Source organism: Lithobates pipiens, unplaced genomic scaffold, assembly GCF_037356315.1.
Source record: "Lithobates pipiens isolate NorthernLeopardFrog02 unplaced genomic scaffold, aLitPip1_a1.2 Scaffold_19, whole genome shotgun sequence".
In the NCBI taxonomy this organism is placed as follows: domain Eukaryota; kingdom Metazoa; phylum Chordata; class Amphibia; order Anura; family Ranidae; genus Lithobates; species Lithobates pipiens.
This window is the reverse complement of record NW_027507764.1, coordinates 374,460,996-374,488,694: the sequence shown is the minus strand read 5'-3', so window position 1 is coordinate 374,488,694 and position 27,699 is coordinate 374,460,996. Positions and strand designations below refer to the sequence as shown.

The following is a 27,699-nucleotide window of genomic DNA, read 5'->3' as shown; positions in this document are numbered from 1 at the left end:
ACCTCCAATGCTGGCAATAAGGCATCCACCCAACCTCAGCTATAAAAAAAATAAAATAATCAGGAGGACACTTCACTGATTTTGAAATCACAATTAAGGGGAATCAAGTCTTGCAACAAAAACGCTGCAAGCTGTCATGCAAAAAAGAGAACCTTCTACAGCTGTACCTTCGGTAATCTTATGCACCTCATCCAATGGAAAAAATGCAACCAAGGATCCTAGGCTTGGGTCACACTGATGTGACACAGGACATGACTTGTGAGAGCTCAAGTCGGATGACATGTGAAATTCAAGGTTTCCCTAAATGAGCAGTCTTTAACTGATACTACGCAAGTCTGTCCGACTTTAGAAAAGGTTCCTGCACTGCTTTGGTACCACTTCAATGCCACAGAGTGTAAATAGTCACATCAAGAGTCGTATCAAAGTCGGACTCCAAAGTTGCACAACTTTGGAGTCGGGCTAGTGTGAACCGAGCCTTTACGTTGGCGAAACAGGACAGAAAAAAGAAAAATTTATTTACACAGACATCGTTAAAGAACATAAGGAAGATCATTTATGCACACCTATAGGACATCACTTTTCAAAATCAGACCACACTATCGAAGACATGAATGTTTTAGGTCTTAAAAAGGGAACTTCAAAAATACTCAGGAAAAGAACATTTTTTTATAATTCCATTTGACACAAAGGATAATTGACTAAAACGTGAACCTCAAATTTGATAAATTACTATTCAACATTTTTTTTTTTTTTTTAGCCACTCTCACCTCCGACTCTTGCCCCTATCCTATAGCCCTCTCCTTTCCTCATCTCATTACTCTCCTAGTTTAATTACCATTGCTGTGTATGTTTTTTTTCCCTCAGATAGAGCCTTACTTTGCAGTCTGCTAAAACTTTGTGTATTATTACTGCTTGGTACTTGAAAGGAGCACACTGAAAAACGTGTCCTGAAAATTTGGATGTTAGTGCAAATAAAATAAATTATGCAGGTTGAAGAGAAATCCTCTAACCTCTCTCGGGATCCTTCTGCCCTTAGCTTGGGGATGTGGTGTTGTCATCTTTACTGCCCTGCCCAACTTGACTCTTGTACTATACCTCCTTTTTCTTCTAACTTCTTCTACTTTCTTGCTTTATAGTCAGATGCATGAACACTCTAATCTAATCAGGAGTCATCCAATGCAAATATAGATTTGTTTATTGCTTGGACATTTCCTATTATGCATTCTTTCATGATAAAGGTTTTTCTACTATTCTCCAGGTGACTGTATCCCATATTTATGAAGCCAACTTCTTGCTCTTGCATACAGCCATTATCTTGCCTAACACTTGTTTCTCTATTCTATGTACCAATGCCTGCTGCCACCGACATCGCTGCTTTGTGCCTGGATTATGGGAATGTTTTTCATACACTTTTGTACACTCTGTAAAAAAAATTTTAAATTGAAACCGATGCTGGCATTACACATATATGCTTCCCCACTGCACAAGGCTTTTTTCCCATGGGGCTGCACATATACATATCTATCTTTGTGCTAGGAGAGGGTCGCACAGAGACTAGGCGCTCACTGAGAGCCCTGGGTCCCGTACTAACGATCAGAACCCCCTCCAATTTGCTTTTCTGATTGGTTACCACAGTGTTCAGTCACTGTGAAGCCCATGCCCATGTTTCTTATTCTCTGTAAATGGAGGAAACAGACATATTGTACCTTTCTCCTTGTAGAGAAAGGGGGAAAAAAAAAAAAAAAAAGAAGGGTGTGTAAAAATAAATACAAAAAATAAATAAAAAATACCTAGGTCAAGGTTTGATCTAGGTCAGTGCCAGGGTCAAAAAAGGATAGGGTCTTAGGCAGGTAATTTTTTTTAAAATTAGTATCAGTGTGTTTTAGGTAGGACAAAAAAAATAAAATAAATAGGAATGGGAAGAAAAAGCAAAATGCGCTTTTTGATTCTGGGCTCTACTACGGGTACAGGCAACAAATAACATGCACAAATATGGTATCGCTGCAATCGTCAGGAGCAGGAGAAATTATTATGGGCTGTTCTTTGCTAGTTGGTTATGGTATGAACCAGAAATACACAGTGGTGTAGTGAGTAGCACTCGCGCCTAGCAGTAAAAAGTAGTTACTGTTTAGAATCCCAACCAGTACACCATCTGCCTGGAGTTTGCATGTTCTCCCTGTGCCTGCCTGGGTTTGCTCCGGGTTTTCTGGTTTCTTCCCACACTCCAAAAGACATGCTGGTAGGTTAATTGGCTTCTGTCTAAATTGGGCCTAGTATATATGAATGTGAGTTAGGGACCTTAGACTGTAAAGCTCCTTGAGGGTAGGGACAGAAGTGAATGTACAATGTATATGTAAACCACTGAGTAAATTGATGGCGCTATACAAGTACCTTAAATAATAATAATAATAATAATAATAATAATAAATAAAAATATACAGCTAAAATAAAAAATAAAAAACACACACTTACTATTTTGGGCCATTTTTCCTTTGGTAAAAAAAAAAAAAAAATCATCAGGAGCTATCCATAACCATTTACCACCAAACGAAGGCCCAAATTGTCCTGAAAAAAGCTGGATGCACAAAGTACTTATGATGATATATAAGGTTTTACTAACACATGTCAAAGTTGCAAAATTGTGCTTAGGCATTACGATTTCTTTAGGTGTGAAGGGGGTAAATAAAGAATAAAAAAAAAAAAAAAAAAAAGCCAGGATTGGTTGCTATAGGTTACACCTCCTTACTAAATTACAGGCTGTTCTCTGCTGAAACCTTGCCAAACCACTTTGATTGATAACTAACAGTTTAATTTTATAGGTTACATTGTTATCCACTCCTTGATAAGGTTTCCTGCTAAATAACAAATATGCAATTGCAGCATTATGCTAAATCTCTGCGTATTTTATAAAATGCTACGAAGACAATTATTGTAAGAAGTTTAATGTTCGAGCACAGTTTTTTTCCCCCAGGCATTTAAAATGATGCAAAGATCCCTGGGAACATGTATTTGTACAAACTTTAAAATACAGCACTCTTCAGATATCTAGCCTATGTTCATGCTGCTTTTCCAGTGAATCTTGTCAGATGTTTGGATCCTGCTGTGCAAAGCAAAAAAAGCCGACGGGCCATTTTCTCAGCAAAGCAAAAGTAAAGACAAGAACAGTGCCGTTTTACATACAGACTCTGAAGTAGGCTAGTCCTAGGACACCAAATAGATATGCCTAAAGGTTCGAGCAGAATCTCAAAGTGAAAGTGCCTGTTTAAAAGAATACTTTACTGAAGGCATCTGCAAAAGCATGGATTAAATAGTAAGTCAGCCATTTAAGACTCCAAACTCTACAATAAAATGATGCCTGTAAACCTCACATTCAGGTTAAAAAAAAAAAAAAAAAAAAAAAAAAAAAAAAAAATGCATGGATGTTAACATTTTAGAACAGAAAAAAAAAATGGTCTTCCAGTATAGATATCTTTACTTTTAGTCTCTATGCCCAGAAAACACACTGAACATAAGAACTATAAAAAGGAGCACTAAAAATGTTCAGCTGTACGAATACTGCCCTCTAGTGGAACAATCACCTAATTTTAGAAGACCTAGATAACTAAAATTGAATTCAAAAACAAAATGTTTGATTACTTTTTTTTTTTTTTTTAGAAGAGCCAAATTACGTTAACCACTATCAATATTTGTTTAAACTGGGGTCAAATGTTGATCGTGCTTTTTTATTATTTGTGGGGTTATTTTTTTCTTATTTTTTATAGAAAAATAAAAAGCATAAAAAACAGCATTCACCACACCCCCAGGACCCCCAATTTCTTACTAACCACCTGCAGGGAGTAGTGCATCTCATAATGCAATACAGGTGTACTGATGTGATACATGAAGGTCTATGCCATGCGTGACAAAATTGGCCTAGGAGACAGCTCAGGGCTCCCTGTGCTCTGTAGTTACTGTATAGTATCTAACAACTTAAAGATCAGTTCATGACATTTTTTTCTAAAAGCTGGTACACTTTAAATGCCAGGGGTCATCTGTTGCCTACGGACCCTTCAACCCTAAAGTAAGAGTCACTTGTGCATGCAGAGATGTTGCCAGGGCCTCATAGATCCCCATCTAGGAAGGATACATCACCAAGGCTTTACTGGAAGATCTCATCAGTACACTGCAAGATCTTGAGTAAAAAGGGTTTTTCCCCACCCAAAAGATGACGACGCGTACCATCACCTTTTCAAGAAGGCAGATACAGAGATTTGTTAAAGTGGAAGTAAAACTTCCATCGATTGTTTGTACCTACAGGTAAGCCTTGTTATCTCCATCGATTGTTTGTACCTATAGGTAAGCCTCGTTATAGACTTACCTAGAGGTACTATAAATATGTCTTCAACTCTGAGCACCATTTAGGAGAGATTTACTGTACTGTATATGCATCCAATGACATAATGGGCACATGCACGCTGAAGGAACGCCCACCTGTGCTGTTTTTTCAGAGCCCTGTGCCATGACGGGCTGCTCCTGCACGCATGTGCTGGAGTGACGTCACAAGGCTCCAGCCAGTCACACAGCGGGGGTCCATGGACCCAGAAGGAAGACGGGTGAAGATGGATGCGGCCCCCAGCGATGACTAGGACTTCATTTGCATGAAAGTTTCACATAATGTGCTAGTATGCAATGCATACTAGCACATTATGCCTTTACTTTGAAATCCAGAGGGGAAAAAAAGGCAGCGTATACTTACTCTTCAATGTCTCCTACTACTGTTTACAGGCATCGTAGGGTTGGAGGATTATAATTCTAAGTAAAAGGTAGAGAGAATCCTCTGCCCTTTCTAAACATGGCCACTAGGAAAAGAGTGCTGCAGAAACGCAGAAAAAAAATAGCAAAACAAAATAGGAAAAAATAAAAGCTGTATTAAAAACAGTAATTATCTTTCCACAACATTTTTTAAGCCTGCATTCATACATGTGCAGCCCCCTAGTGATTTTGAAGCATTTTTTCAGGTGTCTTTGCAAGTGTAAGATGATTTAGGTGTTTGTGGGGAATGGTAGGAGAGCAGTTCTACAGTTAGAGGGGAGTTCTTTGGGCATGAAAACACGTGTATAGCAACTATAACAGGAACTCCCATTAACCACTTCCAGACCGCCTGCCATACATATACTACGGCAACGTGGCTCTATTATGCAAAATCACCTACCTGTACGTGATTTTGCCAATAGCCACTAGGGGCACGCATGCGCCGGTGGAGCCGTGATTGCACGCCGATTGGCCACAGGGGAGCCAATCAGCAGGCCCAGCACACAGGATGTCCCCCGGCCACCCTCAATCTCTCCCCCTAGAGGCAGAACGGTGGTCTGCCGATGTAAACAAGCAGACCACCAAGCTGTCAGGCATGGACACTATGATTTAGTGTTCCTGCTAATCAGGAACATGGATCAGAGTATCCATGCAGTGAGCCCATCCCCCACACACAGTTAGAAACACAGAGGGAACACAGTTAACCCTTTGATTGCCCCTGACGTTAACCCCTTCCCTGCCAGTGTCAATGCATATTTTTAGTACTGATCAATGTAATAATGTCACTGGTTCCCAAAAAAGTGTCAGTTAGATGTCCGATCTGTCTGCCGCAATGTCGCTGTCCTGCTAAAAATCACTAACCACCGTCCTTACAAGTAAAAAATAAAATTGAAAAAAAAGTTCCATAAATACATCCCCCATTTTGTAGACGCTGTAACTTTTGCGCAAACCAATGAATATATGCTTATTGGGATTTTTTGTTACCAAAAATATGCAGCAGAATACACATTGACCTAAATGGAGGAAGAAATTCGATTTTTTTCATTGGACATATTTTATATCAGAAAGTAAAAAAAAAAAAAAAAAAAAAAAATAGGATTTTTATATGTCATACATACTTGTAAAATCCTTTTCTTTGACTACGACATGGGACACAGAGTCAGGCTAATATTCATTACCTGCTGGGTTATACTTCATCAGGTGAATGGACACTGGTAGACCAAAGGTCTGCGGACAGGAAGTGATACCCTCTATAAACAGGAAGTATTTTAGTTTTGCAGCAAGCACTAAATCCTCAAAAAAGAGGGGAGGGACCTCTGATGTACTCAAAGAAAAGGATTTTACAGCTAAGTATGATGTAAAAATCCTATTTTCTTTTTCATACATCATGGGACACAGAGTAAGGCTAATAGTCATTACCTGCTGGGATGTCCCAGAACAATAGCTTTGAGGGGAGGGAGACACCCTGCCAAACAATAGCCAATAGAACTACTGCGGCCGAAAGTCGAATCCTCGGCTGCTTGATAAAATTTTGTGAACGTATGCTGCTTGATAAAATTTTGTGAACGTATGCACTGAAGACCAAGTAGCAGCCTTACAAATCTGAGCCACAGATACCTGATGGCGAAAAAGCCCAGGGAGATTCCTAAACCCCTGGTAGAATGAGCTCTCACCCTAAAAAGGGAGGAGCTTTACATTTCAGACCCAATTGGCAATGGAAGCTGCCTGCCCCTTCTTGGGTCCTTTTATTAAAACAAAAAATAAAGATTCTGATCCTTGGATCTCCGCAGGATCTAGACAAACAAACCTTGACTGCCCGGACAATGACCAAAGAATGCAGTTCTCTCTTCCGCCAGGCTGAGAGGAAAAAAAAAGGCTAAATAATGTCCCGATTTAAATGAAAGGCCGACATCACTTTTGGCAAAAAGGATAGAACAGATCGTAACATGAATCTGTCATGCTGAATGATAAAGTACGGTTCCCTGCATGAAGGACCTGCCAACTCCGACGCTCTTCTAGCCGAGGAGATAGCCATCAGGAAGGCTAGCTTGCATGAAAGCAAGTCCAATGGACTTTCCTAAATAGGTTCAAATGGTTGTTCCTGTAAACACAGACAGCACCAAGTTTAAGTCCCAAGGACACATAGGCGACCTAATGGGGGGGGGGGGGGGAGCAAGCAAGTTGCCCCCTGCATAAAGGTTCGGCTCAGTGAATGGGAGGCTAAAGGCCTTTGGAAGAATACCGATAGAGCCGAAACTTGACCTGATTGTTTTGGATTTCCACAGCTGACTGTAGAAGAGAGAAAATTCTCCCAATCACATATTTCCAAGGATGCCATTTTCTGGCTTCACACCAAGCAACACAAGTCTTCCAGACCTTATGATAAATCTTCCTAGTGATAGCTTTTCTTGCATTCATTAGAGTAGACACCACTGGTCCCGAGAGGCCACAGTCAGTCATTTAACACCCTGGCTTCAATAGCCATACCATCAAATTTAGAGACTGTAAATTGAGGTGGAATATAGGACCTTGAAACAGTAGATCGGGGCGACGTGGAAGTGTCCATGGCCCGTCTATTGTCAGTCTCACAATCAGGAAACTAGGCCTTCTGGGCCAGGCTGGTGCCACCAGAATGCCTGGAATCCCCTCTCTCCGAATCCTGCGCAACAAATGTGGAAGGAGAGGGATCAGAGGGAAAGCATTAACCAGGGAGTACTGGCTCCATGGAACTATCAGAGTATCTGCTCCAATTGCCAGAGGATCTCTTGTTCGAGACACAAACTGCTGTAACTTGTTGTTGAACATGGATGCCAGTAGGTCAACCTATGGCCATCCCCAATGTTGGCAAATTTCCTGGAACACCTCTGGGTGTAGGGACCATTTCCCCCCAGGCAGATCTGCTGGTGGCTGAGATAATCTGCCTTCTAGTTCTCTACTCCCAGGATTTGGACTGCCGATATTATTGGCACATGTCCCTCTGCCCTGGCTAGTATGTGGTTCACCTCCTTCAGAGCTGAACGACTCCTGGTACTGCCTTGGTGGTTTATATAGGTCACTGCAGTGGCATTGTCGGACTGAACCCTGACGCCGATGGGCAGGGTCTGCTCTGTCCCTGACCATTTTACCTGGGCTGTGAGCCCGTCTAGGGTCGCTCCCCAGCCTGAGAGACTGGCATCTGTAGTCAGTACTCGCCAAGTTACCGGGAGAAAGGACTTTCCCTTTTGCAGGTTCTGATCCTGCAACCACCAGTTTAGGCTTAAGCATGACTGAGAAGATAAACACATTGGATAATCCACAGCTTTTCTTCTTCTATTCCAAGCCAAAAAGACGTCTTGTTGTAAGGGCCTGGAATGGAACTGGGCATAGGGCACTGCCTCGAAAGAAGATACCATCCTCCCTAGAAGACTCATACAAAACCGAATGGGAGTTGTCTGGTGCCCCTTATCTGACGCACCTGATCCTTCAGGGCACAGATCTTTATGGGCGGCAAGAGTACTCTTGCTTGGACCGTGTTTAGAATCGGACCTAAATATTTTAGAATTTGAGCTGGTCTCAAGGCTGTCTTTCCGGTATTTATGGTCCAGCCTAAGCATTTTCAAATACTGCACCGTATATATTATGCTCTGTTCTAGAGAATGTACCGAGTGATCTCTGAGCAGGAGGTTGTCCAGATACCCGAGCACCAGGATGCCTTGGGCCTGTAAAAGGCCCAGTACTGGTGCTGGGACCTTTATGAACACTCGGGGAGCTGTAGCAAGCCCAAAAGGGTAGAGCCACAAACTGAAAATGACATTCCTCTACTGCAAAACGTAGGAACCTCTGAGGAGGCTGAAAGATAGGTACGTGTAAATACGCGTCCTTTATATCGATGGAGGTTAAAAAGTCTCCCCTCTGGAGTGGGGTTACTACTGAGCGGACAGACTCCATCCGAAAGGATTGTATCAATAGATGCTTGTTCAGGGATCTTAGATCCCAAATGGGCCTTGTGTCCCCATTTGGTTTCTGAACTGTAAACAGGTTTGAGTACCCTGTGCCCCTTATGGATACCGGAAATTCTACAATCACTCCTTGATGCACTAGATAATGTAGTGCCTGAAGCAATAAGTTTCTTTTTGGAGGATCTGAGGGAACGATGGATCTTAAAAACCTCTGAGAGGGTACCCCCCATAACCACAAGATATAATTGAGGTGACCCACTCCTCCTGAAATGATGTCTTCCAAATGTCCGCAAAGTGCAGTAGCCTTCCCCCCACCCAATGGAGTGGGGGCCGTCCCCTCAAAAGGAGAGCTTGGTGCTGGGTTTAAAAGAATTTTGGACCCAGGGCCTTTATGCTGACCTTGGCCTTGCGGCTTGTTCCGGGCCCTAGCGCCCTGTTGGCGGCGGAACCGCCCCGACACAGACATTTGAGGAAGCAGTCCCTGGGTTTTTAACAAGGAGTAGAGAACTCTTCCCCCCGGAAATCTTTTGGATATATTTGTCCAAGTTATCACCGAATAAACGTTCCCCATGAAATGGGAAACCTGCCAATAACTTTACAAGGAAGTTCGGCTGACCAGTTCTTAACCACTTCAATACTGGGCTATAGTCATATGACGTCTGCAGATGGGATCTCCCATCCATCTAGCCACTCCCAGTGCGGCAATCGTGGATGAGGTGTGTCCCTCGGACACAGCCCATCCCAAATCCGTGTAGAGCCAATAAAAATTATTCTTTACCACTTGACCAGCTGTATCCAATCACAGCTGGTCACACGTACTGTCTACATGCACGACGCTCGTGCACATCCCTAGGGCACGTGCAGAACGGCAATCGCGGACGGGGCTTGTCACCCTGACACTGCCCAACCCTGATCGCAGTAAAGAGCCAATGAAACCTGTCACATCCATCTGAGTACCTATCTGCAGCCCATTAGAGTACCCGAGTACCCATCTGAAGCCCATCAGAGTACCCGAGTACCCATCTGAAGCCCATCAGAGTACCCGAGTACCCATCTGAAGCCCATCAGAGTACCCGAGTACCTATCTGCAGCCCATCAGAGTACCCGAGTACCCATCTGCAGCCCATCAGAGTACCCGAGTACCCATCTGCAGCCCATCAGAGTACCCGAGTACCCAGCTGCAGCCCATCAGAGTACCCGAGTACCCATCTGCAGCCCATCAGAGTACCCGAGTACCCATCTGCAGCCCATGCCTCACAGAATATATGCTGGGGCGTTTTCCAAAATTAGGTAATTTTGTGGGTAATTCCATTGTCCTCGTGCTCCAGGGCCTTCAAAAGTGTGATAGGTAGGAATGAAATGAGAAGTGCAATTTATGCTCCTAGAACGCCTGATGGTGCTCCCTGCATGTCGGGCCTCTGTATGTGGCCAGGTTGTGTAAAAGTCTCACACATGTGGTATTGCCATACTCACGAGGAGTAGCAGAATACGTTTTGGTGTGTCATTTTATTCTATATACATGCTTTGAGTTAGACATATCTTCTAAACAGACCACTTTGTGTAAAATAAAAAAATAAAAATAAGTTTTAATTTTCTTTCCACTATTTCTAAAGACTTGTGGAAAAAAAATAAACCGTTCAAAACACTCATTACGCCTCACAGAATAGACGTTGGGGTGTTTGCTTTGCAAAATAGGGTAATTTTGTGGGTAATTCCACTGTCCTGGTGCTCCAGGGCTTTCACAAATGTAATAGGTCGTTAGGAAATTAGAGGTAACTTATGCTCCTAGAACCCCTGAAGGTGCTCCCTGCATGTTGGACCTCTGTGTGACCAGGCAGTGTAAAAGTCCCACAAATGTGGTATCACCATACTCAGGAGGAGTAGCAGAATATATTTTTGGGTATAATTGGAAGTATACATACGTGTGAGAAATAACATATGACAGTTTTGTAGAAAAAAAAAAGAAAATTCTTACTTTTCCCAAGAATTGTGGGAAAAAAAAATCTACAACTTCAAAAAACTCACCATGCCTCTTACTAAATACCTTTAACTGTCTACTTTTTAAAAGGGGGTCATTTGGGGGGTATTTGTACTTTCCTAACATTTCAGAGTCTCAAGAAATGAGATAGGCCATCAGTGCATCAAGTGTGATCAATTTTCAATAATTTGCACCATAGCTGGTAGACTAACTTTCACAGAGACTAAATAATATCCACTAATTTGGGTTATTTTTTACCAAAGAGATGTAGCAGTATAAATTGTGGCCAAAACGTATGAACAAAAGTGACTTATTTGGAAAAAAATTTATCATAGAAATTAAAGTTTTTTTAAAGTTTTTCGCTTTTTTTTTCCACTTATGTCGCAAAAAATAAAACTCAGTGGTGATTAAATACCACCAAAATAAAGCTCTATTTGTATGGAAAAAAAAATGATAAATTTGTTTGGGTACTATGCTGCATGACTGAGTAATTGGCATTCAAAGTGCGAGAGCGCTGAAAGCTAAAAATTGGTCTGGGAAGGAAGGGTGTATAAATGCCCTGTATTGAAGTGGTTAAAGGGGTTGTAAAGGTAAACATTTTTTCACCTTAATGCATTCTATGCATTAAGGTGAAAACAACATCTGACAGCGCCAGCTCCTCCAGCCCCCCGTTTTACTTACCTGACCCCTCGAAAGTCCCGCGCTCGCCTCCAACATCCTCTTCACCGCTCAGCTTGGCCGCTGATTGGCTAGAGTGGATGGACTGAAATCAGTGCAGCCATTGGTTCGCGCTGCTGTCAATCACATCCAATGACGCGGTGCGCCGGGGTAGGGGCCGAGTGATACAGTGAGCTATATTGAGCCCGCAAGTACTCCTCACAATGTGAGGGAGCTCACATGAACGTGAGAAGTATTTGCGGAGGAAGCCGAGACAGCCGCCGGGGGACCGCAGAAGACCAGGTTCGGGGCCACTCTGTGCAACAGAAGCTGCACAGTGGAGGCAAGTATAACATGTTTGTTATAAAAAAAAAAAAAAAAAAAAAAATTATATATATATATATATATATATATATATATATATATATATATTTCCGTTTACAACCACTTTAAGCCATAAAAGTCTGTGCATACGTACAGACGAGAGAGCCAGACAAGAAACCTGCTGTATTGAATCTTTTAAAGCATCAGCAGCAAAACACAGTGCTTGAGGAATATCTGTCTTACTTTCAGGCAGATCACCCTCCTGGTTAGTCCTATCCGGCCGTTTGACTTGATCCTTTACGGTCTGGCAAATACCACTTGCTGCTACAGCTGGAATAGCTGAACTGGCCAAAGAAAATGAATCCTTTAATAATAACTCCAATTTCTTGTCAACAGGGTATTTCAAGCCCTTTGCGTTCTCTACCGAACAAGTTAAGTTCTTGTTTAAAGGAAGAGACTGCTGCATCTACGGCTGACACGCTCCATTTTTTAACAAACTTTTTCATCCATGGGATATAAAAAGGGAAAATTTTTAAGGCGGCAAAAAAGTCCTGTCAGGATGTTCCCAATCAGCATACACCGCCTCTTTCAACAGGGGGTGTAGCGGGAAAGTCTGTGCGCCATGAAAACGTCTCAGAGATCTCAAAGAGGACATGGGGGGGCTCAGTCACCTCTGCAAGAGGCAACTTAAAGGCAGATCAAACCATTTTAGTCAGAGTCAGGATCAAAAACCTCTGCGACTGAGAGGAAGCCATTGAGTGGATCTCTTCTTGTCCAGATTGCTCGGAAGCAGACTCATCTGCCGAGCACACCACCAAATCATGAGCTTTAAGCTCTTCCCCATCCTCAACCCATTCCTGCTCCAGATGAGGAGACACGGGAGGGGGAATCGTCACACTTCCTGCCACCCTGCAGCATGGAGGCAATCATGCCAGGAATCCTGTGCTCTAACCCGGCTAGGGCTGAGGACAGTTCATCCTTAGTGATAAAGGGTGAAGCAGCAGCCACAGCTGTCTCCTGGAAGCACTACAAGCTTGGCATACACAGCTTAAATAAGATGGGTGTGTGCCAGAATGTTTTATGCATGCGCACGCATGTGCGCGGCCCCGGCAAGTGGGCATGACTGTATTTGCGTACGATGCAAATCTTTGTGTGCCCCGATAAAGGCTATGGTGCATAAGCGGTGAATCCGCGTGCACCATGGCCGCCAAAGAAACTGCTGAGCCCAGCGGTGCTCTTGCGAACGCACGTGCGCCATGGTGAACCAAGGCGAGAAGGCACACAGTAGTGCGCCATCATACAGGTAAAAAACAGCCAGACACTTTGCAAACACCCACAGCTATCCCAGAACTCCCCCGTATTGTTACAGCACACAGGTGTCCAGCCTTTAGCTAGCTTGACTGATTGTAACAATCACTGGGATACCCCACAATAAAAAAAAAAAAAAGGGGGGTTTCACTTACCCATCCAGGCACAGGGCCACTTAGGAACTAAGGGCCCAATCTTCACCCTTCATTGTGACTTTCTGTCACTTGGTCCTTCAAAGACTGGGTATGGTTTCATGTTTAGGGTCCACTCCGTTGGACCCGTACAGCACCCTGCAGGAAATGCCTTAGCACTGCAGTGTCCAGGATTTCCACTCTGCAGAGTCCAGCGCCCAGAGGCCACATTACAGACAAAATCTCACTGGATCTTGAGTCTTCTTTGCGAGGCTCGGGCACCATTCATCTAAGCATAAAAGCCGATCCCTTGATTTAATTGTGGGACTACAGATCTGGAGCTGAGAGAGCTCCAACAAACCGTGCAATCCACCTTGCAAACACTGATAAAACAAAAAAAAAAAATATATAAGTACTTCCTGTAAGGGAGGGGTTATATAGGCAATCACCTTCCTGTCTGAAGACCTTTGGTCTACCAGTGTCAATTCACATGATGATGGATGATGGATGATGGATGATGGATGATGAATGATGGATGATGGATGATGAATGATGTATAACCCAGCAGGTAATGAATATTAGTCTGTGTCCCATGATGTATGAAAAAAATGTATTTTTTTTCAAATTGGTCATTTTTTTTGTTTATAGCGCAAAAGATAAAAACCGCAGGAGGTGATCAAATGGCATAAAAAAAAAAGAAAAAAAAAAAAAAGCGCCATTGGCTCCTGCTGTCAATAGATGCAGCAGCAGGACTTGGGAGCGTGTGCCCACATGAGTGCCCCTATGGAAAGCGGCTTTCCTTGGGGGCACTCAAGAAGAGGGACGTGCCAGGAGAGTAGCGGGGGGGACCCCAGAATAAAAGGATCGGGGCCACTCTGTGCGGTATAAATAATTTTTTTTAACAAACAATCCTTTACAATCACTTTAATATAAAATTGTTGGGGGGGGGGCGCACTCAAGTTAAAAACACTCATTCTTTAATAAAAATTATAAAAAAAAAAAAAATTTAAGTAGATTACATTAAGAAATCATGTCAAATTGTGTTATCCCATCAAAATCTGCAGTTGAATTGAGTAGCTACATTTTCTAAACACCAATCATCATCACTCCGTGCATAACTTAAATGGTTTTTCTGCTTTTATGGATTTCTGAGGCCAGCGCTGTCGCACGTACAAGACATCCATTACCTAACATTGATTATCTTCTGTTGCTACTGTCACGCAAAGATGGCGATGAGCAGATAAGAGCATTGCAAGGTCCAGGAGCAGCAACTCTGGTAAATAGATATAAATACCTGCTTGCTGTCTGCAGTTATCCACAGACAGGTGTGTGTATAGAATTTGAAAAAAAAAAAAATTATTTATTTATATTATATATATATATATATATATATATATATATATATATATATATATATATATATATATATATATATATATATATATATATATATATATATATACACACACATACACAGGCAATCAACTCAGATCTTTGCTTGAGATGTGTGATGCCTACAGACGCCAAGGATGACATATTCAATACAAAAACAATCTCAGGAAGACCTAAACTAATATCCTGGCACATGTACTTATAGCAGAGCGTATATAAATATATATGACTTCTACCATCTGCTAACTCCAATATGCCAAGTCATTAGCATGAGACAGTGCCATAAACTCCTATGAAGCACAAAATAAAAAAAAAAATGCCTTTTTTCCCCGAGTCATTAACGATCTGCAACATGGGTGTGAAAAAAGAAGCCATTACCAGTAACATGGTCCTTCACTCCCCAATTACCAAGTCACAGTCTAATGCCACTGCATGTTTAGTTCAATGCCAATTAAAAAGCTGGCTTACTTAATGATGTCCATTACATAACTCAAAGATTAAATCCCACATGCACATATAAAACTATTCCAAGAGCTTATGGTTTTAACCAAATCTGTGATTACACTCCAAATTCCAGAAGGAATGAAGAAACAGGACTGCAAGAAACAAAGGCCTATATTAATTACCTTGATGTGAACGGTTTATATTCAGAAAATGAACTTGATGTGACAGGACTGGAGTCTATTACAGTGTTTCTTTAGTTTATCTGAGGTATGTACTACTTTATCAATGCCAATGTATACCACCAAGTACTCCCCAAGTGTGCAAAAATTTTTATTTCAAACACACCATTATGGCTTTCATTAACCTATTTTTTTTTTTATATTTTATATGTGGTTTATCATTTACCAAAATCTAAATAAATTATGATTAAATCTCCTGTAAAAGCATAAGAATCCCTTTAAAGCGGACCTTGCAGTAAAAAAAAAAAAAAAAAAAAACGCAAAGTCTGTTTAACGTAAAACTATAGCCTAGTATAGCAGTATGGTCTGAAGCACGTAAAGTGGTTCCAAGGTCAAAATGTTCTTTACCTTAATGCATTCACAGCATTAAACCACCTTCCGCATGTATACTGCAGCAAGGCAGCTCGGCTGTGCAAACCGATCTACCTGTACGTTGGTCTGTGCACGTGGTACCGCAGGCACGCACTGCGGGAGCTCGCCTGCATGTTCGGTGGACTCGTTGTCCCCCGTCCACCCGTGATCGCGGTGAATAGAGGCAGAGCTGGGATCTGCCAGCGTTAAAAAAGGTGGATCCCTGTTCTGACAGGAGAGAGTGAGACAGCGAGTGAGAGAGCGGTTTCTAGTGATCAGCAACAGCGATCTCTCTTTACTTCCAGTCAGTCTGTCCCCCTCACAGTTAGAAATACCTCCCTAGGGAACACTTAACCCCTTTATCACCCCCTAGTGTTAACCCCTACTCTGCCAGTGTCATTTTTATAGCACCGATCACCAAAAGTGTCATTTAGGGTCAGATCTGTCCACCGCAATGTTGCAGTCCGGCTTTAAAAAAAAAAAAAAATAATAATGTTTTTATACATTACACACACACACATATATATATATATATATATATATATATATATATATATATATATATATATATATATATATATATATATATATATATATATATATATATATATATACACACACACATATATACACACATACACATATATACATACATATATACACACACACACACACACACACACACACACACACACACTTGCAGCTTTCTCTTAGTCCCCCCTGCAGTCCACCCAATGCAGTTTATTGTTATTGTGTGGCAACGATGCTGCACTGCTGCTGTGTTCCGAGCAGTTTTGCCATTCTCAGGTATGGCTGTTTGCTTACACTACAGTGGGAAAAAAGATTGTTGCCAAGGAGGTGGCATTTAGCATTAGAACTGCTAATTTACAATATCCTGAAAGGTAAATTATTCAAATATTCTTGCCTTACCCCTGATGCCTAGGCAAGGGTGACATCATATCAGCAAGATTCTTGGGAATGCGGAGTATCTCAAAACTTGTGCTGGAGAGTCTCCCAGCGAGATTTTGTATGCTCATCATTCTCCGGGATCTCATAGGAAGCAGTGCAATGTCAGTCTCTGCAGTAAACTGGGGATCAAGTAAGCTGAGCCTTTCATTTTACTGCAAGAGGAAGCGGTATGTCTCTAAAACAGGTTGCCTGACTGTATTGCCCACAGGAATAAAAGCACCATAACTATGCAAACCCGGCAGGATAGCACACTAATACATACAGGTACTGTAGTAATCAACATATGGCACTGTTCAATTTTTCCAACAATATGTTACCAGTACCAATTCTTCTCAAGTGCTATTTTATTGCTTTACTGATCATTAGCAAAAGGTTCAATATTGAAAACCAAAACCAGTTTTATTAATCACTTCATAAGTGACAAAAATATTGCGCAAGCAGCACAGTCATAAAACATGAAAAACAAGCTCAAAAGTTGCACACTGTGCTCTTTGCCATATGCTACATCTATGGATAGAACCTATTTAAGGTGTCAATGAAATCCATTTTGATTAATACCGTTTACTATACTGAATGTAAAGCTAAAAACTAAATTTTCACATACATAAGAGTGGGGGGGGGGGGGCAACTTTTGTGGGTTTCTACTAGTATCCAAAGCTCTGTAAAGAGATTTACCATCACTGCCTATCCTTCTGACAACAGTTGCATCAGAGAGAAAAAGTGAAGAGAAAATCTGCAACGGAGACTCAGAAAAAAAAAAAAAAAAACCTGGCGCGGGTTATAGCCCTTCCCCATTCTTCTAAAGAAACCCATTTTATTTTTGTTTGTGCATTTGTTGGCGTAACTCCTCACTTCCTGGTAAAAGGTTGTCGGCAGGACATGAAGTAAGGGGAATTCTCTTTAACTAAGCCCCAGATGGCAGTAAAAACTGGGTAACCCTTTCCTACGCTTTCCAAAACTAAGAAGAAAAGTTTTGAATGGACATACACTCTGCTTTATCAATTTTAGGGCTTGTGTAAACAAATATTCTATTTGCAGTACATCTACTTATCACTCAATACAAGTCAATAGAAAAGTAGCTTAGAAAGTGGTCAGTAGCAGGTCAGAAGGAGATCTAAAATTATTTTATAGGAATTAACATAAATCTTAAAAGTGCAAACTGAGTTAACAACAGCAATCATTATGCATTTACTCATTTACAAAAGACCCTATAAGACACTACCATACAACAGTAAACAGTTAGTTGCTCATCAAAGAAGAACAATTCTCTCATACAAGTTAAATGAAAAAAAGGGCAGCCACAGCCAAAATAATATTTTCAGACAATAACTGTTTAGTCGTTGAAAAACAAAATTTGGGGAATAAAAACACACCACAACTAAAACTAAAATCAGATATGGGAGTGAATTGTTACACGGGGTTAAGGTTAGGGGGGCGGGGGGAAGTTAAAAAAATAAATAAAAAATCAAGTTTAAAAAAAAAAAAAAAAATTGAAATGAAAAAAGTGGTTACTATTAAAATGAGGAGGGAGGAGGGAAGGTTATTATCCTCATGCAAGGTGGGTGTTAATAGTACATACCCAGAAAGCATCTCTTGGGATGAGTTTTGAATTCTTCATCCTTACTATCTGAGGCTATAAAAATTAAACAATAGAAGGAAAGAAAGAAGAAAACAGAGCATTGATACAGAGTTTAAAAATCGCTTTTTTTATGACTTCAAACTGTTCCAGCTTCATCTAACGCCAAGTCACGAGCTAAGCGTTACGCACCTGCAGCCTAACGACTCTGATCCATTATACAGCACCCCACCCAGAAATGCATTTATTACAGCAATTATCACAGTCTGAAGATGACCTTCAGGGCTCGCTGGGTTAATGTAATCATGTTACTGTATTTCATTACACTTGTTCATCATCAGTTTAACAGTGAAATGCTCAGAGTTTGTACATCACTAAATAAAAACACAAATCATTTTTCTTAATTTAAAGTGAGAATGTATTTAAACAGCAGCAACATTTGCCAAAAATAAATAAAAAAATATAGGTGGTAGTCGTATAAACCGTGAAATATCAACGTTTAAACAAATACATTTTAAATACGTTGACCAAACTAACTTTGTGGTTATTGATGGTACAATGGTGTCAATAGGTTTACACATTTTCCAAAGACAATGTTAAATATATCATAACGGCTTAAGTTAGATAAAATTTAAGAAAGAATAAAAAATATTTACACACACACACACACACACACACACACACACACACACACACACACACACACACACACACACACACCCTAAAAACTTTGAAGAATTCATTTTTTCGCTGCAGCAATATGTGGTACTGGTGATCCACAATTAGTGCAGGTGATTCCACTCGTAATACTCATCTAAAAGTCATATGTGTAGGGAATATGAAGATGAAGATGCCGCATTCAGAGTAGCTCAATCGATGGCAAGAGGGAAGAGCGGCCTCAATCTTGGCTCCTCCCAGGCCACTGACGCATTTCATCCTTTCCTTAGGGATTAGCCCCGAAGGCAGGCTGAAATTAGTCAGTGGCATGGCCTGGGGGGAGCGGAGGCCGTTCTCCACCCTTAACATAGACCAGGCTACTCGGAGCGTGGCCTCTCTGTATTACCTACACAAAAGAAGCATTTTACCGCACATTACCACAACATGTTAACACTTGAACTGTTGTGCCATTCAGTTTGAACGGCACCCCAATGTACCATTACAGCAAAAAACACACCCATGCTTGTGGTGTGTTGAATTTAAATAAAAAAGGGTCATGTATTTTTATTTTTAAAGTTGTGCTGCCAACCCATTTAAAATTAAATAGGCTGAATTAATACAGACCCAACTAGGCTTCTGGAATGTGAGCTACCGGTAAGCACAGTTAGGCAAACCCATCGATAACATTAAAAGTGCATGTTACCCTAAATATTTTCTCTATGTGTGTTCACATACTATATGTATTTTATAAATCAGTCTATCATTTTTATGTACTTCTTACATCTGAATTACCTAGTTGATCCTGCCAGTCACCATTCTTCCTTCTCTATACTGACCACACAAAGTAAACAAGCTAATCTGAGTTAGCGTGGTCAGTTTTCATCCTTTCGCTGGTCATTCAGATGTGCAGACACACAGCATGCCTGTATTTGGTAGTTTGTTCAGCCACTACACCCCCTGGCCAATCACAGCTGGCCTTTGGCACACACCTCCTCCCAATCACAGCCCACTTCTTGACCATGCACCTGCTCAAGCACAGCCTGCATCTTGCCTCAGGCTTTTTTTACATCACAGAAACCTGGCATTTTTAACAGGGGTGTCTAGACTTATTTCCATTGTAAATGTACTAGCACATTTAAATACACTAAACGCCAAACTTCAGTGCACACTTTGAATGAATGAAAGAAATACTTGTATAGCGATCGCCTGTGGCGAGCTTTGATCATCTGCTAAAAGAGGAAGGTCTGGAGTTTTTTCCTAAAAGCCAGGTGATTTTCTTCCAGGCGGATGTTGATTGGTAGAGCATTCCATAGCCGAGGCCCTTGGACAGCGAATCTCCGATCCCCCCTTGGATTTATACCGGGCTTTGGGCACAAGGAGGAGGTTTTTGTTGGCTGATCGAAGACTGCGGTTTGGTGTGTAATGATTTATTTTCTCCATTTATAAGGTATTGCGGAGCTTCTCTATGCATGCATTTGTGGGTGAGGCAAAGGGTCTTGAACGTGATCTGATTTTTTATGGTTAGCCAATGTAAGCTCCTCAGCGAAGGAGAGATGGATTCCCAGGGTTTTTTTTCCTGTTATCAGCCTTGCACTTTATAATCAGGTAAAGGAATCAGTCTGTTTTCCTTTCACATGAGTATATAAAAAGCTGATCATTTTAATTACCCCTGTCAGTGTCAAGTGTTTTTTTCTCATCCATGGAAACAGACATTCTGCTGTTTGCAGCCTTGCCGAGTGTCATTTGCAGCCTTGCCCATGGTTAAATTTCCCGCCACCGAGACAGACCGAGCGAGCGCTGCCAAAAAAGACCGAGCCGACTGCTCGGCTCCGCTCGTAGTTCCGCCTCCCTGCTGTTTTTGGGGCAAGCGCTGCCGAAAAAGACCGCGCCAACCGTACTGTGTACTCGGCTCGGCTCCGCTTGCAGTCCCGCCCAGACTGGGTGAGACTGCGAGCGAAGCCCAGCCGAATACACAGTAGTCGGCTCAGTCTTTTTTGGCAGCGCTTGCTCCAGAAACAGCAGGGAGGCGGGACTACAAGCGGAGCCGAGCAGTCGGCTCAGTCTTTTTCGGCGGCGCTCTGTCTGTCGCGGTGGCGGGAAATTTAACCGTGGGCAAGGCTGCAAACGGCGCTGGGCAAGGCTGCAAATGACACTGATCATTCTTCAATGATGGACAAGGCTGCAGATGCACACTGACAAAGCTGCATTGATGGGCATTTAAATGTACGTTTTTTTTTTCCCTTAAACTTCCCTCCTAAAAACTTTTTTCCTTAAAATGCCCTCCTAAACTTGGGGTGCGTGTTATACACCGATAAATACGGTAACTCCAAAAATTCAAGCCATCACATCAACCAACAAAGAGACAGGACCTGTTCATGGGTTTTTACTAGGGTTGTGCCAGTATCAATGCTGATCCTAAGCATTTTAAAGAGTATCGGTACTCGTGCAAATGCTCCAATACCTGAAACAGATACTTTCAGGCTTGGTTATTTTAGCTGTCAGTGTTCTTCCCCCACCAACAGCTGAAATGTAAAAAAGCCATTATCTGGTAGGGAGCGGGGCTGCCATGTCCTTAACAACCGATGACTCATTTTGCAGTCAGTGGGGTTCCATGTTGACAGCTGAAGTATTAATGAAGTCCCGGCAATTGGAGCTGTCAAAAAATAATTATATCAATAACATTGCTCAACACTGAAACAGAAAGATAAAGGCCTTGTGTACATTGTTGCTGGTAAACAGACGTTTAGGAGCAGTTGGGCATTTTTTTCAGCTGCTCCTGAACTCTCCTCTATATTATCTTATCAGTACATGTACACAGGGTCGTTTATAGTAATTTCTAGGCAGTTGAGTTTAGAAGCATTTTTTTTCTTTTTTTTTGCGTTCCAAAAAATGGGTTCAGGACGGATGTTCAGAGGCATTTGAAAAGCGGTAACTCATGTTTAGCAGCATTTCATTTTACAGACGTTTTTTCATTTTAAAAAAAAACGCTTCTAGACACAAATGCAGCTAAACTGATGTATTTAGATGCCCGTTTCAAGCTGTCAAGTTAAATCGTTCAGGAGAGGTTAAACGTCCCGTGTACATGAAGCCTAAAAGAAACAAGGTTTTTTTTGTACGTTTAGGTTTATTCATCTACAGATCAAAATGGATGAACATCAATTTAAAACAACCTGTGGTCAAGTTTAAAAAAAAAAAAAAAAAAAAGAAGTTTTTTGGTTTATTAATGGTCCTCCATGTAACCACTTATTAACCCTTAATTCACGCTAATCAGCCCTAATTAACTCCCTATTCTTCATTTAATTGTTTTCCTGATGATTTTTTTTTTGTTCTCCATTTTATAAACCCTTAATAATTTAAAAAACAGTTGTTTGCTTTGTTTGTTAATATTTTTATACCTTTAACATACACTCCCTGACCACTTTATTAAGTGCACTTTGCTAGTATTGGGTTGCACCCCCTTTTGCCTTCAGAACTGCCTTAATTCTTTGTGGCATAGATTGAACAAGGTGTTGGAAACATTCTTCAGAGATTTTGGTCTATAATAACAGGCTAACATCATGCAGTTGCTGCAGATTTGTCAGCTGCACATCCATGATGCAAATCTCCTGTTCCACCACATTCCAAAAGGTGCTCTATTGGATGATATCTTATGACTGTGGAGGCCATTGGAGTACAGTGACCTCATTGTCATGTTCAAGAAAACAGTTTGGAGATCATTTGAGTTTTAGGACATTATCCTGCTGGAAGGAGCCATCAGATGATGTGTACACTGTAGTCATAAAGGGATGGACATGGCCAGTAACAATACTCAGGTAGGCAGTGGCAAACGATGCTCAACTGGTACCAAGGGGCCCAAAGCGTGGCAAGAAAATATCCAAAGAAACATAAACATTGACCACACTCCAAGTTGTAGAGAAATAAAAGGCAACTTTATTGTAAATTAAAATCCATGCCAATACAGACACAGGCGCACTGAGCGCGGCACCGTCAACGGCGAATATGCCACGCGTGGCGGCTCGCATGCGCAGGAGTGATGTCATCGCGGCTTCGCCGAATGACAGCGGCAGAGCGGCGAGACCCACCGAGAAGATGGATGTGCCGGACTACAGGGGACAGCGGTGACATCGATGGCTCCTGTGTCAGGTAAGTGACACATAATGGACTACTATGCGATGCATAGTAGTCCATTATGCTTTACCTTTGCAGGGAATGAAAGAGGAAGTAAACTCATCAGGGTTTACTTCCTCTTTAAAGTCACTTAAAATAACCTTTCTTCCTCATTCTGATGCTCTGTTTGAGTCATCTTGAGTTGCTGCCATGTGATTGGCCAATTAGCAATTTGTTACCATGCAATTGAAGAGGTGTACTTAATAAAAACATCCAGTTGTAGATTTACACGTTTCACATTAAAAAAGAAAAAGAAGAGGGTGCAAAAAATGTGTTTACACCTAATGGCGCTTAGTTATAACACATCTAGAACTCATTCAGAACATTGAAATACTTTCAACATATCATTAACAGCTGAGCATGATGGGCGTTGGGCATGAAACTCATCAACAGGTCCGATCTCTCTCTTGGTTGCTGTGATGAGGTCTTGATTTTTTTTCCTGTTTTCTTTCCCCCTCAAAAAAAAAAAAAAAAAAAAGAAGGATACATACATTGTTCAAGAGGTCTTGATTTTTTCAATTCACAATTAACCACTTCCAGATCGGTTCACGCCGATAAATGTCGGCACTTTGAAGAGGGATATCGTTATGGCAGCAGCTAGCTACCATAAGCCTGGTACCCTCTTCATCAGTGAGAGGTCTGGTTTCAGATGAAAGTGCTCACTGTGGCGGAGTCACCACAAGATCACTTTTATCGGCAGTGAGAGAGGGGCCTCCCCACCGCTCTCCGATGCCCTGACACTTACCAGAGCCATCAGTAGTGGCAGAGGCGATCGGGTACACTCCCTGACTTGGTATGGAGACAAGTGAGGGGGAAGATGGCACCCACCCGTCTCCATACCATTGCAAGGCGAAAGCAATGTCAAAATGTCACTTCTGCCCATAGCTCATATTTAAGAGGTCCTGTCATGCTTTTTTTCTATTACAAGGAATGTTTACATTCCTTTTATTCCTATTATAAGTGACTTTTTTTTTTTTTTTTTTTTTTTTTTTTAAGAACAGTGTAAAAATAAAAAATAAAGATGATAAATTAAGAAAAAATAAATAATATATATATATATATATATATATATATATATATATATATATATATATATATATATATATATATATATATATATATATATATATATATATATATTTTTTTAACTTGCCCCGTCGAGCAGCAAACGCATATGTGAGCAGAGCCCACATAAGAAAACAGTGTTCAAAGGACACATGTGAGGCATCACCACGATTGGTAGAGCGAGAGCAATAATTCTAGCCCTAGACCTCCTCTAACTTAAAACATGCAACCTGTAGAACTTTTTAAAGGTCGCCTTTAGGAGATTTTTAAGGGTAAAAGTTTGTTGCCATTCCACGAACAGGCCCAATTTTGAAGCATGACATGTTGGGTATAAATATACGCAACATTATCTTTCACAATATAAAAAAAAAAAAAAATACAAATAAAAATAAATAAAATAATTGGACTAACTTTACTGTTGTCTTATTTTTTTATTCAAAAAAAGTGCGCTTGCAAGACCACTGTGCAAATATGGTGTGACAAAGTATTACAATGCCCGCCATTTTATTCTAAATAATGTTTGGGGGTTCCAAGTAATTTTCTAGCAAAAAAAAAAAAAATAGGTTTTCAACTTGTAAACACCAAACCTCAGAAAGAGGCTCGGTCCTGAAGTGGTTAATAGTTGGCTTTTTCTTTTTTTTTTTTTCAAATCCACATGGGATCATCCTATTCTGCTTAACCTTTGTTGACATAAGATTACCAAGATTAGTCTAATTTAGCACTTCTTTTGTTACATTTATGCCTGCTCAATGGGTCGACGTCAGCATTTCATCAACAGGCATGTTGTTAGTCTACAACAGTATAAGGCTACTTCTATAATGAGGCAACAAACTTGAATTTGGCTTTGTTTGGACAGGTTTAACCAGTTTTCAGATGTTTGAGTCTGAAGCGATTCATTTACTGCTCAGAAAATAAACATTATGAATGTGCAGCATCCTTTGGAAACCTGCATACATTATGTATGGAGTTACAAAATCCTCTGGAAACCTACGCATACATTATTTACACGTATGCAGAAAGTTTTGTCGGCCCCCACTACTTTTCCTGACAGTCCTGGACAAGAAAAAAAAACCTCAGTATGTTACAGTTGTATATGCCGAGACTCAGGATAACCCTTCCTGTTCTCTGTACACTTCCTGACCTGAGGGAGTCACTGGAAGAATCCTCTTATTTAAGAATGACTTCTGCACCTCTCTGATATCTGTATGTAAAATACAGTTCAGTCTAAAATAAATATAATATATATGTATTTATATAATTTTTTTTTTGGACATAATTTTATTTCAGGTTTTTAGCAAAACATGTTCAAGCTATAGTTATATGATGGCTTCAAAAACTAAACAAATCCATCATAGAGAAAGCAGCAACATTGGGAGTGGCCAAATCAACATTTTGATACATTCTAAAAAGGAAAGAAGTGGTGAGCTCAGCAACATAAAAAAAACGTGGACGTCCATGAAAGACAACAGTGGTGGATGAGCGCAGGATTTTCTCTGTGATAAAAAAAAAAAAAAAAAACACAAACAACCATTCACAACATCCAGACAAGTGCAGGACACGCTCCAGGAGGTGGGTGTATCATTGTCAAAGTCTAAAATCAAGCGAAGACTCCATAAGAGCAAATACAGAGGGTTCACCACAAGGTGCAAACCATTAATAAGCCTGTCAGGGAAGATAGGCTTTCCATGTAAGATCCCAGCGTGCACGCATGGGTACTAGCAATTTAAGACACACACCTGTCACTAATACTGAAGTCAGACGGGCTATTTAAACAAAGCTCCTCTTACAGAGGTTCATTGCTGTATGGCTGGCTCAAGTCCCAGCTTGGGTGGTGGAAGAGGCAGGAACAGATGCAGGAGCTGTAGTTGTTGGAGTGGGCAGGGACTGTACCTGCTCTTCCAGACGCACGTATCCTTCCTGCAGCGACTTAGCCAAATGTCTAAGAGCAGCAATGACGGGAATAAAAACAAAGTGTGGTGAAGGCTTGGAACAGCTCATGATTCAAAGCACACACATCTGTAGACTGTGGTGGGAGCTTGCAGTGTGATGGCATGGGCATGCATGGCTTTCAGTGGCACTGGGTCATTGGCGTTTATTGATGATGTGACAGAACACAGAAGCAGCCGATGAATTCTGCAGTGTTTAGAGATATACTGTCAGCCCAGACTCGGCCAAATGCAACAAAATTGTTTAGACGGCGCTTCAGTACATTGTCCAGTACAGATGGACAATGGTCCAAAACACACTGCAAAAGCAACCGAGAAGCTTTTGAAGGAAAAGTGGAATATTCTGCAATGGCTGAGTCAATCACCTGATTTCAACCCAATTTCACTTGCTGAAGGGAAAACTAAAAGGGCAGATCCACAAACAAAGAACAACTGAAGATAGCTGCAGTTTGAGCCTGTCCCAGGCAAGAAATGTGTGTGTGTGCACAGCATTCAATTTGATATTTGAGTGTCCCCAATAACACAGTGGCTGGTAGGTGGAACTAAAGCATGTGGTAGAAGTAGGGCTGAAACAACTAATCGATTAATCGACAACTAATCGATTATGAAATTAATCGATTACTATTTTCATAATCGATTAATCGGCCAGTAACATAATGGGGTAAAAAAAAAAAAAAAAAAAAAAAAAAAACTAAAATGAGCCCTTTATAGTAAAAAAAAGCAAAATAATCACTACTGTAAATATCACTTTCACTGTTCTACAGTAAAATAATAACCTCTTACAGTAGTGATTATCTGCTTTTTTTTCTACTATAAAGGGCTCGTTTTAGTTTATGTTAACCCCATTATGTTACTAAACGTCTTACATCTGGTTCATATCTATGCGTTTTATGGTGCTTTTTGCAGAAATGCACTACAGTTCATTTACATAGTTTCCTATGGGACACTTTCACATCTGAAAGGGTCAGGGAATTTTAACGCAAAATGGTGCTTTATTGGTTCAATATACTTTAATGGAGAAGCTGCAGAAAAGCACGTAATGCGTTTTTGCAACAATTTGTGTTTTTTAATCTGCCCAAAAAAAATGCAAATTGCAGTAAAATCATGTGCACAAAAGTTAAAAGGCACAGCAAAAAGCACTGCAGAAACGGATCAAAAGCAAACTGCATAGGTGTGTACCGAGCCTTATGCTGGTCACACGGATCAATTTTCAGATGAGAATATTCAGACGAAAAATCTTTGTACATTCACTGAATGAAAGAATTTTGTTTGAAATTTTCACTTGTTTTTAACATTCTGTTTTTAAAATGAAAACCACTTACACTGTCTGAAAATTCCTTTGACTAAGAAGTTTATTATTTTTAAATTTTCCCATCACTGTGGCTGAAAATGAACGTCAATTTGACCCACTTTTTTTTTTAAAGGTTATTAAGCGATTAATCGAAACAATAAATCGGCCAACTAATCGATTATGAAAATAATCGTTAGTTGCAGCCCTAGGGAGAAGATGAAGACTGAAGGGTCAGATGCTAAAGACTCTGCTGGTATCCTCAGCTCTGCATAGAACAAAGACCTGAGGACTGGGCAACAGGACAGGCTAGTATTAATACTCACCTTTTGTAGACTTGTTTTCTTTTTAATTTCTGTATCTGCAGCATTGAATAAGCTACAGTTTCAGGTCACTCTCCAGATAGTAAACACCGCTACTATGTGTTTTTCAATAAAAAGCGCCAGGGGAGGAGCCTTTGCTGCATCATGAACAATAC

General features: G+C 40.9%; 1 protein-coding gene across 3 annotated transcripts in view; it reads right to left on the bottom strand.

Moving 5' to 3' along the window:
• Positions 1-27,699, bottom strand: part of SLC66A2 (solute carrier family 66 member 2) — a 220,284-nt gene that overhangs the window by 161,564 nt on the left and 31,021 nt on the right. For 2 of the 3 annotated variants that reach the window (XM_077492319.1, XM_077492317.1), the window contains exon 3: positions 18,102-18,155. The exons of the other annotated variant lie outside the window; for it this stretch is intronic. In XM_077492319.1, coding sequence (XP_077348445.1) covers positions 18,102-18,155 — 54 coding nt within the window. The remainder of the gene's footprint in view (positions 1-18,101; positions 18,156-27,699) is intronic. 3 annotated transcript variants of the gene reach the window in all.